Here is a 13977-nt window from a genome sequence, read left to right as displayed (position 1 = left end):
AATCAACAGGGCAGAGAAGCGATTGAACAATATTATTGCAATTGCCTAGTAGGTCGAAGAACGGTTGGATGCTGCGCTCATGTTATGACCATAATATGGTTTTTAAGTTGGGCAAGATATGAGAATAATTTAAGACCCCCTTCTCAATTTTTAAACAACCTTTTAGTGACCTATCATTCAGATTAGAATTATGTCTTGCCAAACACATTTCCATTAAAATTATTTATTTTTCTTTGAATTATTATTTAGTTTATATTTATTTATTATTTTTCTTTGAATTAATTTAATTTTGTTTTGTCGATATTGTGATAACAACTTCTTTTTTTATTCTAATATTTCCACCACTTTAATAAGAATTATTTATTTTTTGTTTTAATTTTTCCACTATTACTATAAGAATTATTTTTATTTTAGTGTTAGGTATAAGATTTTTTTTTTGTATTTTAGGAGCATGTTTTTGAATTATTATTGTCAAAATGAATAAATTGTTGAAGTCAAAGATATTATTGTACAAAAGTTTGCCTAAAAAATGCTGTTACTCAAGGGTTTGATTAAATAACTCAAAATATATAAATCATAGAAATGTAATTTTAGTTTCATATTTTTGACACCTTTATTTAAATACCTTTTTGATTTTTCTAACTTTTCTGTATTCAAAGATATTAGCATTTATGTCGAAAAAGTGCTGATTTTGAATGGTTGGACATTTCGAACTTCAATCTCAAATATCTCGGATCTCCCATGAGTTATCGACAAAATATTTTTGCAGATATATCCGGCTTAGAACAACCTTTAATTTGATACCAAATTCATTGGTGTACACTCCGGGCCGAAAATGAGCATACCCCGCTAGGCATTTGTTTTTTTTTTGTCTGTTTTTATTGTTTTTTGTTTTGTTTGTTGTTAATTACAGAAATTTAATTTGTTTAAGTTGTCAATGTGGCAGACGGCAAATGCCAAGCTTTTATGATTTTTGTGATAAAATATTTATGTAAATAAAAGTAAATAATTAAATTAAATATAAAACTATTCACTTGTTAATCATATAATTTTTGTAAAAATGTTATTTTTATTTTGTTATAAAAACGTTAGATATGAAATAAACATGTAACCTATACAATATACACTAAAGGTTTTGGTTTTGTACTTGTTTTAATATATTTATTAAAATAGGGTTTTACTATGTTTTCAAAACATAATGGAAAAGTGTTATCTCTATAATAAAGCGTAATTCTTGGGCATAACATTAAATTATATGACTTTTATTTCCTTTTGAAACCACCCATTTAAAAAACATTCTTTCCAAAAAAAACTTGGAAAACATACATGGTAAAATGTATTAAAACATCTGGACTTCCAGGACCAATCATAATCTTATACCAAACCTGTTTTCTGTATTCTGTATACCCAATTCTTTTAAGATTGTTATAAAAACAAGTTTAAAAAAAAAACGGTTATTCATTGAAATCCAAGTATTTAGTGAGATATTGAATCCATAACTCAAAAAAATTTAAAGCAAATATCCTTTATTTTACCCCATATTAAAATTGAACAGAGTATAGAGACCTTGAAATGTGAATATTTTCAGTTGGGCATATCCAATATAATTACAATAACGTTTAATGGGAGTAATTGTCTGAATACGACAATGAGCCATGCTTTTATAATAAAAGTAGCTTAATCTCAGTCGAAATTTCATTATTTTACACTCATTTGTTGTATGCTATGAACTTGTATTCTGATTCTAAAATGTGTTCATACATTTTATTGAAAGGATTTAAATCATGTGATCGACCAATATTTATTGCAAAAGAGATCTCAAGAACCAACATCAAAATAAAACCAGTTCTGAATTTTTAGACGTAGTGAACCTCAAACGCAAACCAGACATCGTATGAACGTACAACCAAATTTTCAGAATTTTTAACTAACGTACCATCCGAGACGTAATTTTTTTATTTATTTTGTTATTTCATAATAATTAATATTTTTTTAAAAATGTTATCAAGGTACTTACTTAATTCATGAGGATTTAAGTGCATTGACATTTCAATTAAACGCATTTCATCAAACAGCTCTAAATTTGTGTGATAAAATTCAAATACACTTTTCATTGAAATACAGTACTCTTTTGAACCTCTTGGAGTGTGGTGTAAGAACTTATTTTGCTGCAATAATGTCCCAATCTAAAAAGAAACAATTAAATTCAATACAGGTAATAGTGGACTCAACAAAACTTAAAGTAAATTTTTTTTAAATTTTCGAGTAAATTCTCTTTGGAACAATTTTTCAGTTGTTGGTTGACTTAACATCGCTTACAAACTATTCTCTGCCGTAATATGTGAACGTCTAAACCACATCGTTTACAACCTGATAGGTCCTTAACAGTGTGGTTTTATACCAGGAAAGTCCACACTCGATCAAATATTCACATTACTGCAGATCCTGGAAAAACCCAAGAACATGAAATCGACACCCACCATCTTTCCATGGATTTCATGCCGCATTTGGCAGCATCTACAGCGACGAGCTGTATAGAGGCACCATCTTTCAAAAATCTGTCTAATTACTGACATATGCTGATGACATTGAAATAATCGGAAGAACTAAGCGTGATGTCAATGGGGTTTTTGTGAATATTGAGGCAGAAGCGGCAAGAATGGGTACGGTTAATGAAGGGGAGTGGAGGAGAAGATGGAACGACGAGCTGTACGGGCTGTACAACGATGTGGACTCAGCCAGTAGGATAAAAGTCCAACAAATAAGATGGCTGGGTCCGGAAAGTCTTCGAATTCACACTCGCAGGACAGTGCAGTATAGGAAGACCGCGGATCGGGTGGCGCGCACAAGTGGAAAATGACTTCACCCAACTTGGAGCGCTAGATGGAGAAGTTTTTTTGGGTGAGGCCCTATTTCACACAGGTTACTTAAATAAGTGAGGAAGTTAAATAATTCGTTGATTTATGTATTGTTTAAATTCATGTTGGAGTTTAAGATTACGTTTTTTAAATTGAGATAAATAAAAAAAAAGATCTTTTATTACCTCTGGCTGATTCTTATTATGACAATGAGCTAGATCGTTTAACACTCTCTCTCAAAAAATAACCTCGAATTTGACGATTGAACAATACGTGGCTCTAAGAAGACAAGGCTACAAACTACAGTGAATCACCAGTTATAGCTTCTACTGCTTGAGAAGTTTCCTGGTTATATTATTTCAAGTAAGCCAAACATCAGTTAAGCGCGAATAATTCACACAGAGCGTGAAAGTCCAAAAATTATAGTGAAATAAATTTTCATCCAAAAAAAATATTGCTGTGTTTTATTTAGCTTTACTTTTGAAATCGAAAAATGAATAACGCTATAGTTTCATACTTTTTGAAAACATTTACTAGATTTTATTCTATAGATACAAAATAACTATAAGACGTGTTTAAGACTGTGAGTTTTGATTTTAAATTAAACAAATTATGATTGAAAAACTGTGGCACCATTCAAAAACATTTGAGTCTTTGAATGGAAAATAAAAATTAAATTATTTTTTTTTATTTACATATATTTGTTTTTGAACAATTATTTTTTTACACTTCAGAATTTCAGAAAGTAGTTAGCTTATAGCAAGCGTCAAACTACGATCAGAGGCTTATCATAAGTGCATGTGTTAGTTGTTAAAACATAATTAACATTTAACATGAATTATAACGGTACAGCACTAAATGATTTTAATCCCACCTGAAATTTAAATCTATCGATGAACAGTTAAAGTTATATAAAATGCTCATTCGACTATAAGCTTCATTCTTCCCATAGTTAGTTCTATGGAAGTCAATATATAAAATCAAATGTACGCAGGTGATAATTTCCGCCTTGGTTATTCAAAAGTAGACAGTATAGCAAATAAGGTGCATCAATTTCATCATTAATGAGTTGATGAAAAAATACTAAGTCATTATTAACACGCCTTTCATGGAGAGATTGCATTTGAGAAGTAGAATACCATGTTCATAGGGAGGCAGATCATAAGGAACATCCCAAGGAAGACCCTTTAGGGCAAAGCGAATGAAATTATGTTGAATTGATTCAATAGGTTTTCTATGAATCTCGTCCATACCTGCGAAGCATATTCAAGATGAGGACGAACATGGCAATTATACAAAGAAAGAGTAACATGGGGATCATTGAACTCCCTTGCCCAGCGTTTTATAAAACCAAGCATAGAACTTGCCTTATTAACAATAAAATTAACGTGATGAACACCTAAATCTTTAAATGTTGTGACGCGACAGAGTTTTTGCTGTGATATACAGTAGTCAAATACGTTACTGATTAGTTTTTTAGTAAAAGTTATCGTCTGGCATTTTAAAGGGTTGAGTAGTAGTAGTATCAGTAGTAGTAGTAAGTGTGATTTTTATTTACATTTATAAGAAGTAATTACATAGTTTGGTAGTTATCACAAAAGAGCATTGGTATGTGCCGTCAGCCGAAAAGAGAGCAATAATATTTGCTAACACAAAGTATGAGTTAATTTAACGCAAAGTTTACATTAATAACAAATAGATAAACTAATACAATAAATATAAAAATGAATTATTTGATTATAAAACTAAAGGCAGAATCAAAAAGATTCGTTTATGATTTGATTTCGATATTTATAGGCAGTTTTGATGTAGCAGTAAAGAAGTGTCCAATTTTCGCCATTAAGAATACCCTGAATTTCATCTCCATTAAGAGTATTTTTTCTCCAGATTGATCTTCTGATTGAGTTTAAAATAGGACATATGCCAATGAAATGATACATGTCTTCTCTAGTTCTCATATTGCACAAGGTGCATTCCGTATTTTGCTCGGTTATGTAGGGTACGTAATTAAGTCTGATGAGTTCGCCTCTCGCTTTAAAGATAGTACTGATAACATCTAGACTATTCTGGTCATTAAAGTAATTATTTTCTCCCAGGAAATGGTTTGAAAGCTTGTACGAGCTTCTTGTTTGACTTTGTTGACAATGTTCAATGAAAGCATTTCTAGCTGAGTCTTCAATTTTACTTAAAAGGGTTTGCAGGTTTATTCTTAAATAATCTTCATTTTCTAGTTGGAGTGGAATATCATGCTCTAGGCTCAGTCTTCTCCATTCCGAAAAAAATTGTTCATTTCTGTTTTTGAGATGCAAAGCGAATTTATTTGTGAGGCGATGATTAGGGAGTTTCAAAGTCTTTATTATATATGAAAAGTGTAAATCAAGAGTGTACAAATACAGTGGAGGTAGACCAGTTTCGAGGTGCAACATGTACGTTGGTGAATTTTCTGGAAGTCTGAATATTCTTTTTAAGAAAAAACGTAAGAGTTTTTCTACTTCTTTAATTTCGAGAATACCCCAAACTTGTGCCGCATGATCTGACTACTGCCTCAAAAATTCTGTATTTTGCACTTGAAGCTATATTTCGATTGCAGAATACTGTTTTTCATTTCCCTAAGTCCAACTTTCATTCCTTGCAAGACGACCCGCCCCGTTTCGAAACACCATTACATTCGATTTAGCTGTATTTATTTTTAGGTTCCACAGTTTGCAGAAACAATAAAGTTTATTTATCATGATCTGGAGCATGTTGGGAGATTCAGAGAGAACTACAATGATATCAGCGTAGAGCAATATTTTTAAGGACATTTCAACAAAAGGAATTCCTCCCGGAAGAATAAATTGAGAAGAGGAGTGGACTCAATAGACATCCCTGCTTTACACCAGTTGTCGGTTCGAACCAATTTGAAAGAATATTTCCATCCCAAACAGCCGACTTATTTTCTTCGTAGAACATTTTTGTTGAAACTCCAAGGTTGCTTAGTTTGAGAAATAGAGATCTTCTGTCTATGCAATCGAAAGCCGCCTTGAAGTCTACGAAGAACGCATACATATTTTTTCCTTTTTTCACATACATACGAGCAATACTTATTAGAGAGAAGATATTATCTACTGTTGAGTACCCCTTGCGGAACCCTGCTTGAAATTCGCTTAACAGGTCATTTTCGTTTATCCAGTCTGTTAAACGTTGAAGTAAGATGCCTGTGAAGATTTTCATGACTTACTGGGATTTTTTGGATCTCTTTTTTTTTAAATCGGTAGTATTACACTTTTCTTAAAACTGTCAGGGACTTCTCCCGTGGACCAAATAAAATTGAATGTCGATGTTAGTTTTACTACAAAATCTGTTGAAGCGTTCTTGAAGAACTCATACTATATGCGATCTTCACCAGGGGCTTTATTCAATTCACATCGGTGTATGACACTTGTAACATCTTCGAGCAGTATAGATCGGTCTAAGAAAATGTCTTGTTGATATGCGAGTGCATATTCCATGGGGTTTGGATTTGGTGGCGGATTTAGGAGTTTTTTGAAATGTGTAGCTAACTGTCCAGCTTCCACTTTGATATTTTGCGAGAACAGGGCTCCATTTAGCACTTTGGCAGTTTTACAGAAGGAACGACTGTCTTTGATGTTAACCAGAGCTAAAGATAAACTTTGTGAATAACGCTTTTGTTTTTGAGCGCATAAAATTTTGTAGTTTTTGTTAGCTTCGCGATACATGATTTTAGCGTAATTGGAATTGCATCTTCTTAACAGGAGGAGAAAGGCAAATGATTTTTTCCTTGCAGATTCGCATTCCCAATCATACCATGGTTGCTTTCCTAGTTTAACTGTTTTTTTTTTTTTCTGCAAAGGCTTCGCTGATTCGATAATAAACGAAGTGAGCTCCATACGGACTGAAGGTCAGATTCGTTTATAAGGCTAACATTGTGGTTTAGATTCGCTGTATACTTCTGTAAATCTCTTTCATACCACCGTAGTTTAGGTAATAAATAATGTTGTTTAGGCTGAGAAACCTGCTGAAGCTTAATATCAACTTGAACAGATATGGGTAAATGGTCTGAGTAGGTACGCTCATTCACTATGAAGTCAGCAATATATTTTAGCCATATTCCCTTTGCAAGACTCTATAGTTGAGCAAGCAGTACCCCTGATAAATGTGAAAGGGTTGAGTGAAAGGCTATTTTTCCCACACCAAAATGTGAAACTATCAATGTCGGCTTGTAAAAGAATACGATCATGGGTGGACTTTATTATTTTGAAAATCTTCATATCGTGAGCAAAATTGAGAAGTTCACTTAAGCGTAGACATGACAATACATCGTTAATAGACAGGATGAACAGAAAAAGGCCAAGATGGCCTCCCTGGGGGATGTTCAAATGGTAGACATGTGCATTCAAGAGGACACAAGCGTCCACAGGTTTTTCTAAAAACCCACCTCTGTCTATCAACTCCTACTCTCACCTCCCCGCGGTGAAGATCGGGTGCCTAGTACCTCAACTGGAGATTGGGTTCCAACCTCAGTGGAAAGTTGTTGGGGGCAGCAAACGAGAGAGCGGGGGAGAGGTGTTTCCACTAAGGCACCTCTACTTATCCAGGCGGCAGCGGACGAATTCTCGAGATGGAATCAATGGTGGCGTCTACAGTTCCAGTAAGGTTGAACTACTTAGTGAACACCTTATGGGGCTTCTTCGACATATTCGGAGCCCAGGCCTGTAAGGAGCGGTTTATCCGACTCTCCTTCCTTGGAGTTATACTAAGGATCTGGCCCTTCAGGTTGGGGTTTGTGCCGTCGGGGTGACTTCCTTGCCACGTAAAAAATACCTTTAGTTGCGAAGCACCAACAAGCCTCGGATACGGACAGATTCACTGTTGACAACACACGCAAACGAAATAAGGACGACGAACTTAGGATATGTACGTGGAATGTTAGGTCCTTTAACAGATCACGTGCAGCCGAACAATTAGTGCGATGGGATGGACCGGGCAAACGCAAACTAAAAGACTGCGATATATACTACGGCGACTGCTACCGAGAACAAAGACAGCGTCTATTTGGGTGTGGATTTGTTGTTGGAACTAGACTAAGGCAAAAAGTCTTGAGTTTCAACAGTGTGAGCGAGCGCATCACAATTGACCACATTGCGATCGACCCACGACACTCCAGTATACAGGATATCCGAACATTTCGAGAGGCCAACATTGACTCGGACCACTACCTCATTGTAGCCAAGGTAAGGCTGCGGATATCCCGATCCAAGCCAAAACAAGGAAGTAATGTGAGAAGATTCGACGTTAGACGGCTACAATCGCAAGAGACTGCCATGTCCTTTTCCGATCGAGTCTCTAATAACCTCTTCAGGAGTCCTATGCTGCCTGCATTAAGCATTGAAAACCAGTGGCAACATTGAATTGCAGCCATCAGAGATGCCGCCTCTGAAGTGCTAGGTTTCACACGGCCACCACAGCGAAACCCCTGGTTTGACGACGAATTTCGGCAAGCACACGCAGCGAAACAAGAGGCATACAAAACGGCGCTGCACAAAAGGACTAGAGCTGCTCGCGAGCTCTACGAGCAGAAGAGGAGAGAGGAACACCGGCTTCTTAGATGGAAAAAAAGAGAGCATGAGAAGCGCGCGATCGAGGAGATAGAGGGATGTCACAACAGGAATGAGGTTCTTAAATTTTACCAAAAGGTAAAAAAAAACCTCATAAGGGTACCAGCCACGAATCGAAGTGTGTAAAGACGATCAGGGGAACATCGTAGTAGAACCGCAGTCGATGCTGAAAATATGGAAAGATCACTTCTTCAAATTATATAACAGCGATGACGAACCGAATTCCGCTGTAAGGGAAAAATTATATAACAGCGATGACGAACCGAATTCCGCTGTAAGGGAGATTTTCGCCTACCGACCTTGACGAAGTGAAGATAGCTATATCTAAACTTAAGTCAAACAAAGCTTCTGGAGCTGACGGCATCGCTGCCGAACTATTTAAAGCAGCAGACGATGACTTGGTACGGAGCATGCACCAACTCATCTGCAAAATATGGTCGGAAGAAAGCATGCCCGATGAGTGGAATCTCAGCTCAGTGTGCCCGATACATAAGAAAGGAGACCCTCTCAACTGCGCCAACTACAGAGGCATCAGTCTCCTTATTGTGTGAACGTTGGAAGCCATTCGTCAACAACCTGATTGGTCCTTATCAGTGTGGCTTCAGACCAGGAAAGTCCACTATCCACCAAATATTCACACTGCGGCAGATCTTGGAAAAAACCCAGGAGCTTGAAATCGATACCCACCATCTCTTTATCGATTTTAAAGCCGCGTATGACAGCATCTATAGGGAAGAGCTCTACCGAGCAATGTCTAATTTTGGCATCCCTGTCAAACTTATCCGTTTGTGCAGAATGACATAAATAATATAAAATGTATATATATATTAATCATAATCATTTTGTAAATTATAAATAGCTAATTTGGGCTAAATAAAAAAAAATATTTCAATTCAATTCAAATGCACGCTGCTCTATCAAGGTCGGAAAAGATCTTACCGATGAATTTGATGTCAAAAAAGGTTTTAGACATGGCGATGCACTGTCATGCGACTTCTTCAAAATCGTTCTGGAAAGAATTGTGCATAACTCAACCGTCAACACTAGAGGCACAATCTTCCAAAGGTCCATCCAATTACTCGGATACGCAGATGATTTTGACATAATTGGAAGATCAAAGCGTGATGTCAGTGGAGCGTTTTTGAGCATTGCGACGGAAGCGAATCTAAATTTTACCTCATAGGATCTGTTTTCAAGGTATGATTTAATCCAAGAGCCTTAAGTTTAAATCAAATAATTCCGTGGCTAAGTTGGTCAAAAGCTTTAGAAAAGTCAGTGTATACACAGTCAACTTTATAACCTTGTTCTTAAGCGTTAGAACATATGTTTGAGAATGTGAGGGGATTAGTAACGGTTGACCTTTTTTTCACAAAACTATGTTGCTGTTCGCAAATGAGATTTTTACTTTGGGTGTTTAAATGAGTTAAGCTTTCCATACAACTTATTCTTTGCTAGAAAACATTTATTTTTAGAAAGTTAAAAACCAAGAAAATGTACATATGTATGTGAGTAATAAAAATCCAAAGAACAGATTTTTGCACAGACATTTTTTTTTTAAATTAAGGGGCTTCATTAGGGATTTTTTTAACTACTTATAGGAAGTTATTGTAAAATTTCTCGACGTTCCTTGTCCTCTAGAATCTAGTTCAATGTTTTTATAGATGTGTTAGCGTGTGCGTACGGCTGAACGTCCGTATCTCAAGAACTATCAAAGGTATCGGCATCAACAAATTTGTATTACTTATATAAATATCAAGATGTATTGAATGTTTTTTCTTTGTTTTTTTCTTTATATCAATTTAAAAAGGTGACAAACTTGTTTGATCACAAATATCTTGCGAACCATTAATGACCTCGGCTTTAAATTTTATTTAACACACTATTAAACTGAAAACAACATTGTTATTTTCCAAACAAGCAAGTTAAATAAAGTTTTATATATAAATCTATTTGACTTTTTTTGCAAAATATACAAAACATTAATAAGTGAATTGTTAAAAATTGATTTCAGGCTCAAATATCTTTAAAAAAAATGTAACATCACTAATAATCATATAGGATTATTTGTGATTAAAGTGCTAAAATTAGTAGGTACAGGACAGTTGAACTTTGGCGGATAGTTTAGTTTATACATCTTTATACTTTAACCCTTAACGATAATTGTTCACAAAAATGTTCTGAGACTAATGACATATGGGCATCTATTGGCATTTGGTAAGTTGGTTTCAACAATACCTGAAAGTCAGTGCGTGTATTGACGAATGAATATAGATTTGTTTCCATTTGTCTTTCAATGCATTTTCCATAAGAAAAAAGTAAAAACCAGCTCGAAAAACATTAATTTTATCAAATAATTTTGTATCAACGGCTATTAACAATACAATTAAAAAAAATATACCAAAAACATAATTCAACCTGTTAAATTTGTTCTCAAAAAGGTAAGCAAATCTTGAGGAAAAAACAACTTTCTCTCTTTTTAGGGTACCTTTTTGTTGTGGTTTTCTAGGGATTTGCTTACCTGTTTGAGTTCATATTACACAGGTAGAAATATATTTTTGATATATGTATGTATTGATAATGGGCGCATTCATTGTTGAACTAATTACTACGCAGTAAAAATTAAACTAGATTTGTGAAGGCAAGCTTTGGGAATGCAAAACTGAATGCCCCCAATCACTCATATTATATCTTACATTTGTTTTTATTGAATTTAAACACAAAAAGTATATTTTACTTCAAATTTTTCCTTATTTTATAACTATTAACATTTGCTTTTAATATGACAGTTCTATATTGACAACCTTTGTAATGCAATTTTGACTATGTAGTCACTAGCTTAATGAATGTAGTTGCATTTAGCCAATTACAATGATTTAACTACTTGTCCCCATTGTAATCTTAAATAGTAAATTAATAATAATCTCTATTTATTAAAAAATAATTTGCACAACGATTTGTTTTTAAGTTTTTATTGTTAACTTGATGTCAACTTCAAAATGCACCCGCCGTTACTTAGCCTCTAAGCATATCTAAAGAGTTCAAATCTGTCATGCAATGTTTTTGAAAAACCAAAACCAATAAGTATGTCTTATGTATAATGTACCTACTATAAATAAACTTATATTCAACCTTACCTTGAGATTTCCAAAACATTGTTTTAAATTTTTCGTTTCAACGAATGCTCCGAATTCCTTTATAACAGTTTTTTTCGGAACAAGTCCATCCGATTGAATACTTTTGGAATGGTATAATTTTAGTATAAATTCAACAATCTTCGCTTTTTCTAAAGCTATAAATGTAAATTAATATTAAATATATTATTATATACACTTTTTGCTTATATTACCAATATTTTGTTCGCCTGCTTTCATTTCAATACCCGGAATGGGCTTCGCTGACTCTCTGTCTCCTTTATTACTTGGGTTTTCCCCTTTCATTATCAAAATTTCATTTATCAAATAACTTAACAAGCGAACAATGAACAGCACATAGAATTAATCATACATAAGATCGTAACTGCAAGAATTTACTTTCAGCAAATATTTACTAAACACGGTTAAATTAATAATACAATTCAATAACACAAAATTTTTAATGCAACTCGAACAGTAAGCAAATTATAAGAGATGATCATAAGACGAAGACCTGATCATGAACAAAATAAGTAACGCGAATCAAGTTTAAATTCATTTGTTTTGAATATAAAGTGCAATGCATACCTATAACACGAAAGAGGGCAACAGAAAAAGAAATACAATTGTTGATTATTATAAAACTTCCGATTTGAAGGTTAAAAATGAAAAGAGACTGTACGCTATATTTATACTGGCACAACGGTTATATTAATAATAAGGGGAATCCTACGATACTGTACTGATACAAAACAAATGATTTCTCCATAACATATATTTTATAGATAAGAAAGAAGAACCTACTGTTTTGTTGATGAAACAGATCGAATCCAATTCGAATTGAAATTTCGATCCAGTTATAAATGGCTAAGATGGATCGAAAGATTCAATTCAAATGAAATCGTGGCATGAAATATTTTATAATTTTACAAAAGAAATACACAAATTTATCAACATGCAGTACATAGAGGAAATATATATATATATATTATTATATATTTCCTCTATGATGCAGCAGCAGCATTAAACCAGCTGGAAAGACAATTAAGAATTTTTTAGAATAGAATTAGAAACATTTTATTCATTCATTTTTTCATTTCCAACTTAAAACTAGTACAATATCAAGTGTAAAAAAGAAATAAATAATAGCTATCATTCTTTAACTTAAAGAACATTAAACTATTAAACAACACAAAGAACCAGGGGTAAATTCGAGCCTTCTTCTTCGATGTTGATTAAGGTATACACACATTGTGATACCGAAATTGGATCAAAAATTCAAGTTGTACAAGCATTGACATACTAGATATGGACTGATAGCAGAAACTAATTCTCATGCAATATCCCACCACCTCTTTAGCTATGCTTGCCCTCTTGTAAGTTTGGCGGAAAAAATTATAATTATCCCACGCCATCGTTGTTTTTTTGCTTCAAAAAAGCCTTTACGTCGAAGAAAGTAGGAGCAACTACGAGTATATTATAAAGTTTGACAAAATAAACCAAATACAAAAATCAAATTAAAAAGTTTCTCCATATTTCCGCTGAACATAGAGAAGAGCTAGGCGCGCACATGCAACTTTTTCGATACCAAATAGTTCGATCGTTAGTTGCCCAAACATCGCGCACATAAGCAACTCCAAAGGTATTCAATGAAATAAACCAATACACAGAAAACATTTATTCCGTTGACTACATTTTTCTCTCTCTAGCACTTACAGACAATTATTCAACGATTTTAGTAGAATGTCCGCGCAGTTGCCTATAATTCCTTGTGACACAAACAAAGGAATTGGTTCAAGGTGATCGTCTAGTTTGTGTCAAGACACAAACTAAAAAGTTGCTCGAATGGGCGACAGAATAGTTTCTGCATGTGTGCGGACTCTCATGCAAGTCTATAGTCATTGACATACTAAACATGGACTGCTAGTAGCTAACTTCACGATGGTTCCACTTTTAACGGACAAAACTAGCGCAAAGAGGGCTATGCGGAAAAATTGTGTAACATTTACATTTCAGTTTTGAAACTAAAGTTGCATGTGCGCGCCTAGCCTTAAGGAATAGATGACTCCATCGCAAAGTTGGCTACTAGGAGTCCATATCAAGTAGGTGAATTATGCAAAAAGCTAAATCTTGATTTAGTGATTTGCGAAGTAGAACCGCATTTTTTAAGATTTGTTTTCACTTTTTTTAAGATTTGAATTTTTCAGTTTTTTACCATACGATTTCATCGAGCAGTTATAGCAGTTCTACCACAATTTCTGTCTTGTATTTATTTTTTCTTATAAAATTTATTTTAAGCTTAAAAAAAACCAACGACATTCATCTATAAAAATGCAAACGGAGTTGTTTTCTTCTTGAACAACGAAACAT

General features: G+C 34.0%; 1 protein-coding gene across 4 annotated transcripts in view; it reads right to left on the bottom strand.

Moving 5' to 3' along the window:
• The window catches only part of LOC129949119 (putative helicase mov-10-B.1), a 43279-nt gene extending 30946 nt beyond the window's left edge, over positions 1 to 12333 (bottom strand). The window contains exons 1-5 of one of the 4 annotated variants that reach the window (XM_056060385.1): positions 12196 to 12326; positions 12048 to 12121; positions 11823 to 11992; positions 11611 to 11765; positions 2018 to 2186 (exon numbers count right to left, since the gene is read on the bottom strand). In XM_056060385.1, the coding sequence (XP_055916360.1) occupies positions 2018 to 2186; positions 11611 to 11765; positions 11823 to 11913 (415 nt within the window). In that variant the 5' untranslated portion in view covers positions 11914 to 11992; positions 12048 to 12121; positions 12196 to 12326. Of the gene's footprint in view, positions 1 to 2017; positions 2187 to 11610; positions 11766 to 11822 lie in introns of all 4 variants that reach the window. The other 3 variants (XM_056060384.1, XM_056060382.1, XM_056060383.1) reach the window with 3 other exon arrangements.
• Between the last annotated feature and the right edge of the window lie 1644 nt (positions 12334 to 13977).

The sequence above is a fragment of the Eupeodes corollae genome, chromosome 3, assembly GCF_945859685.1.
Source record: "Eupeodes corollae chromosome 3, idEupCoro1.1, whole genome shotgun sequence".
NCBI lineage: Eukaryota > Metazoa > Arthropoda > Insecta > Diptera > Syrphidae > Eupeodes > Eupeodes corollae.
The sequence above is the reverse complement of the archived record's forward strand: the minus strand, read 5'-3'. Positions and strand labels throughout refer to the sequence as shown.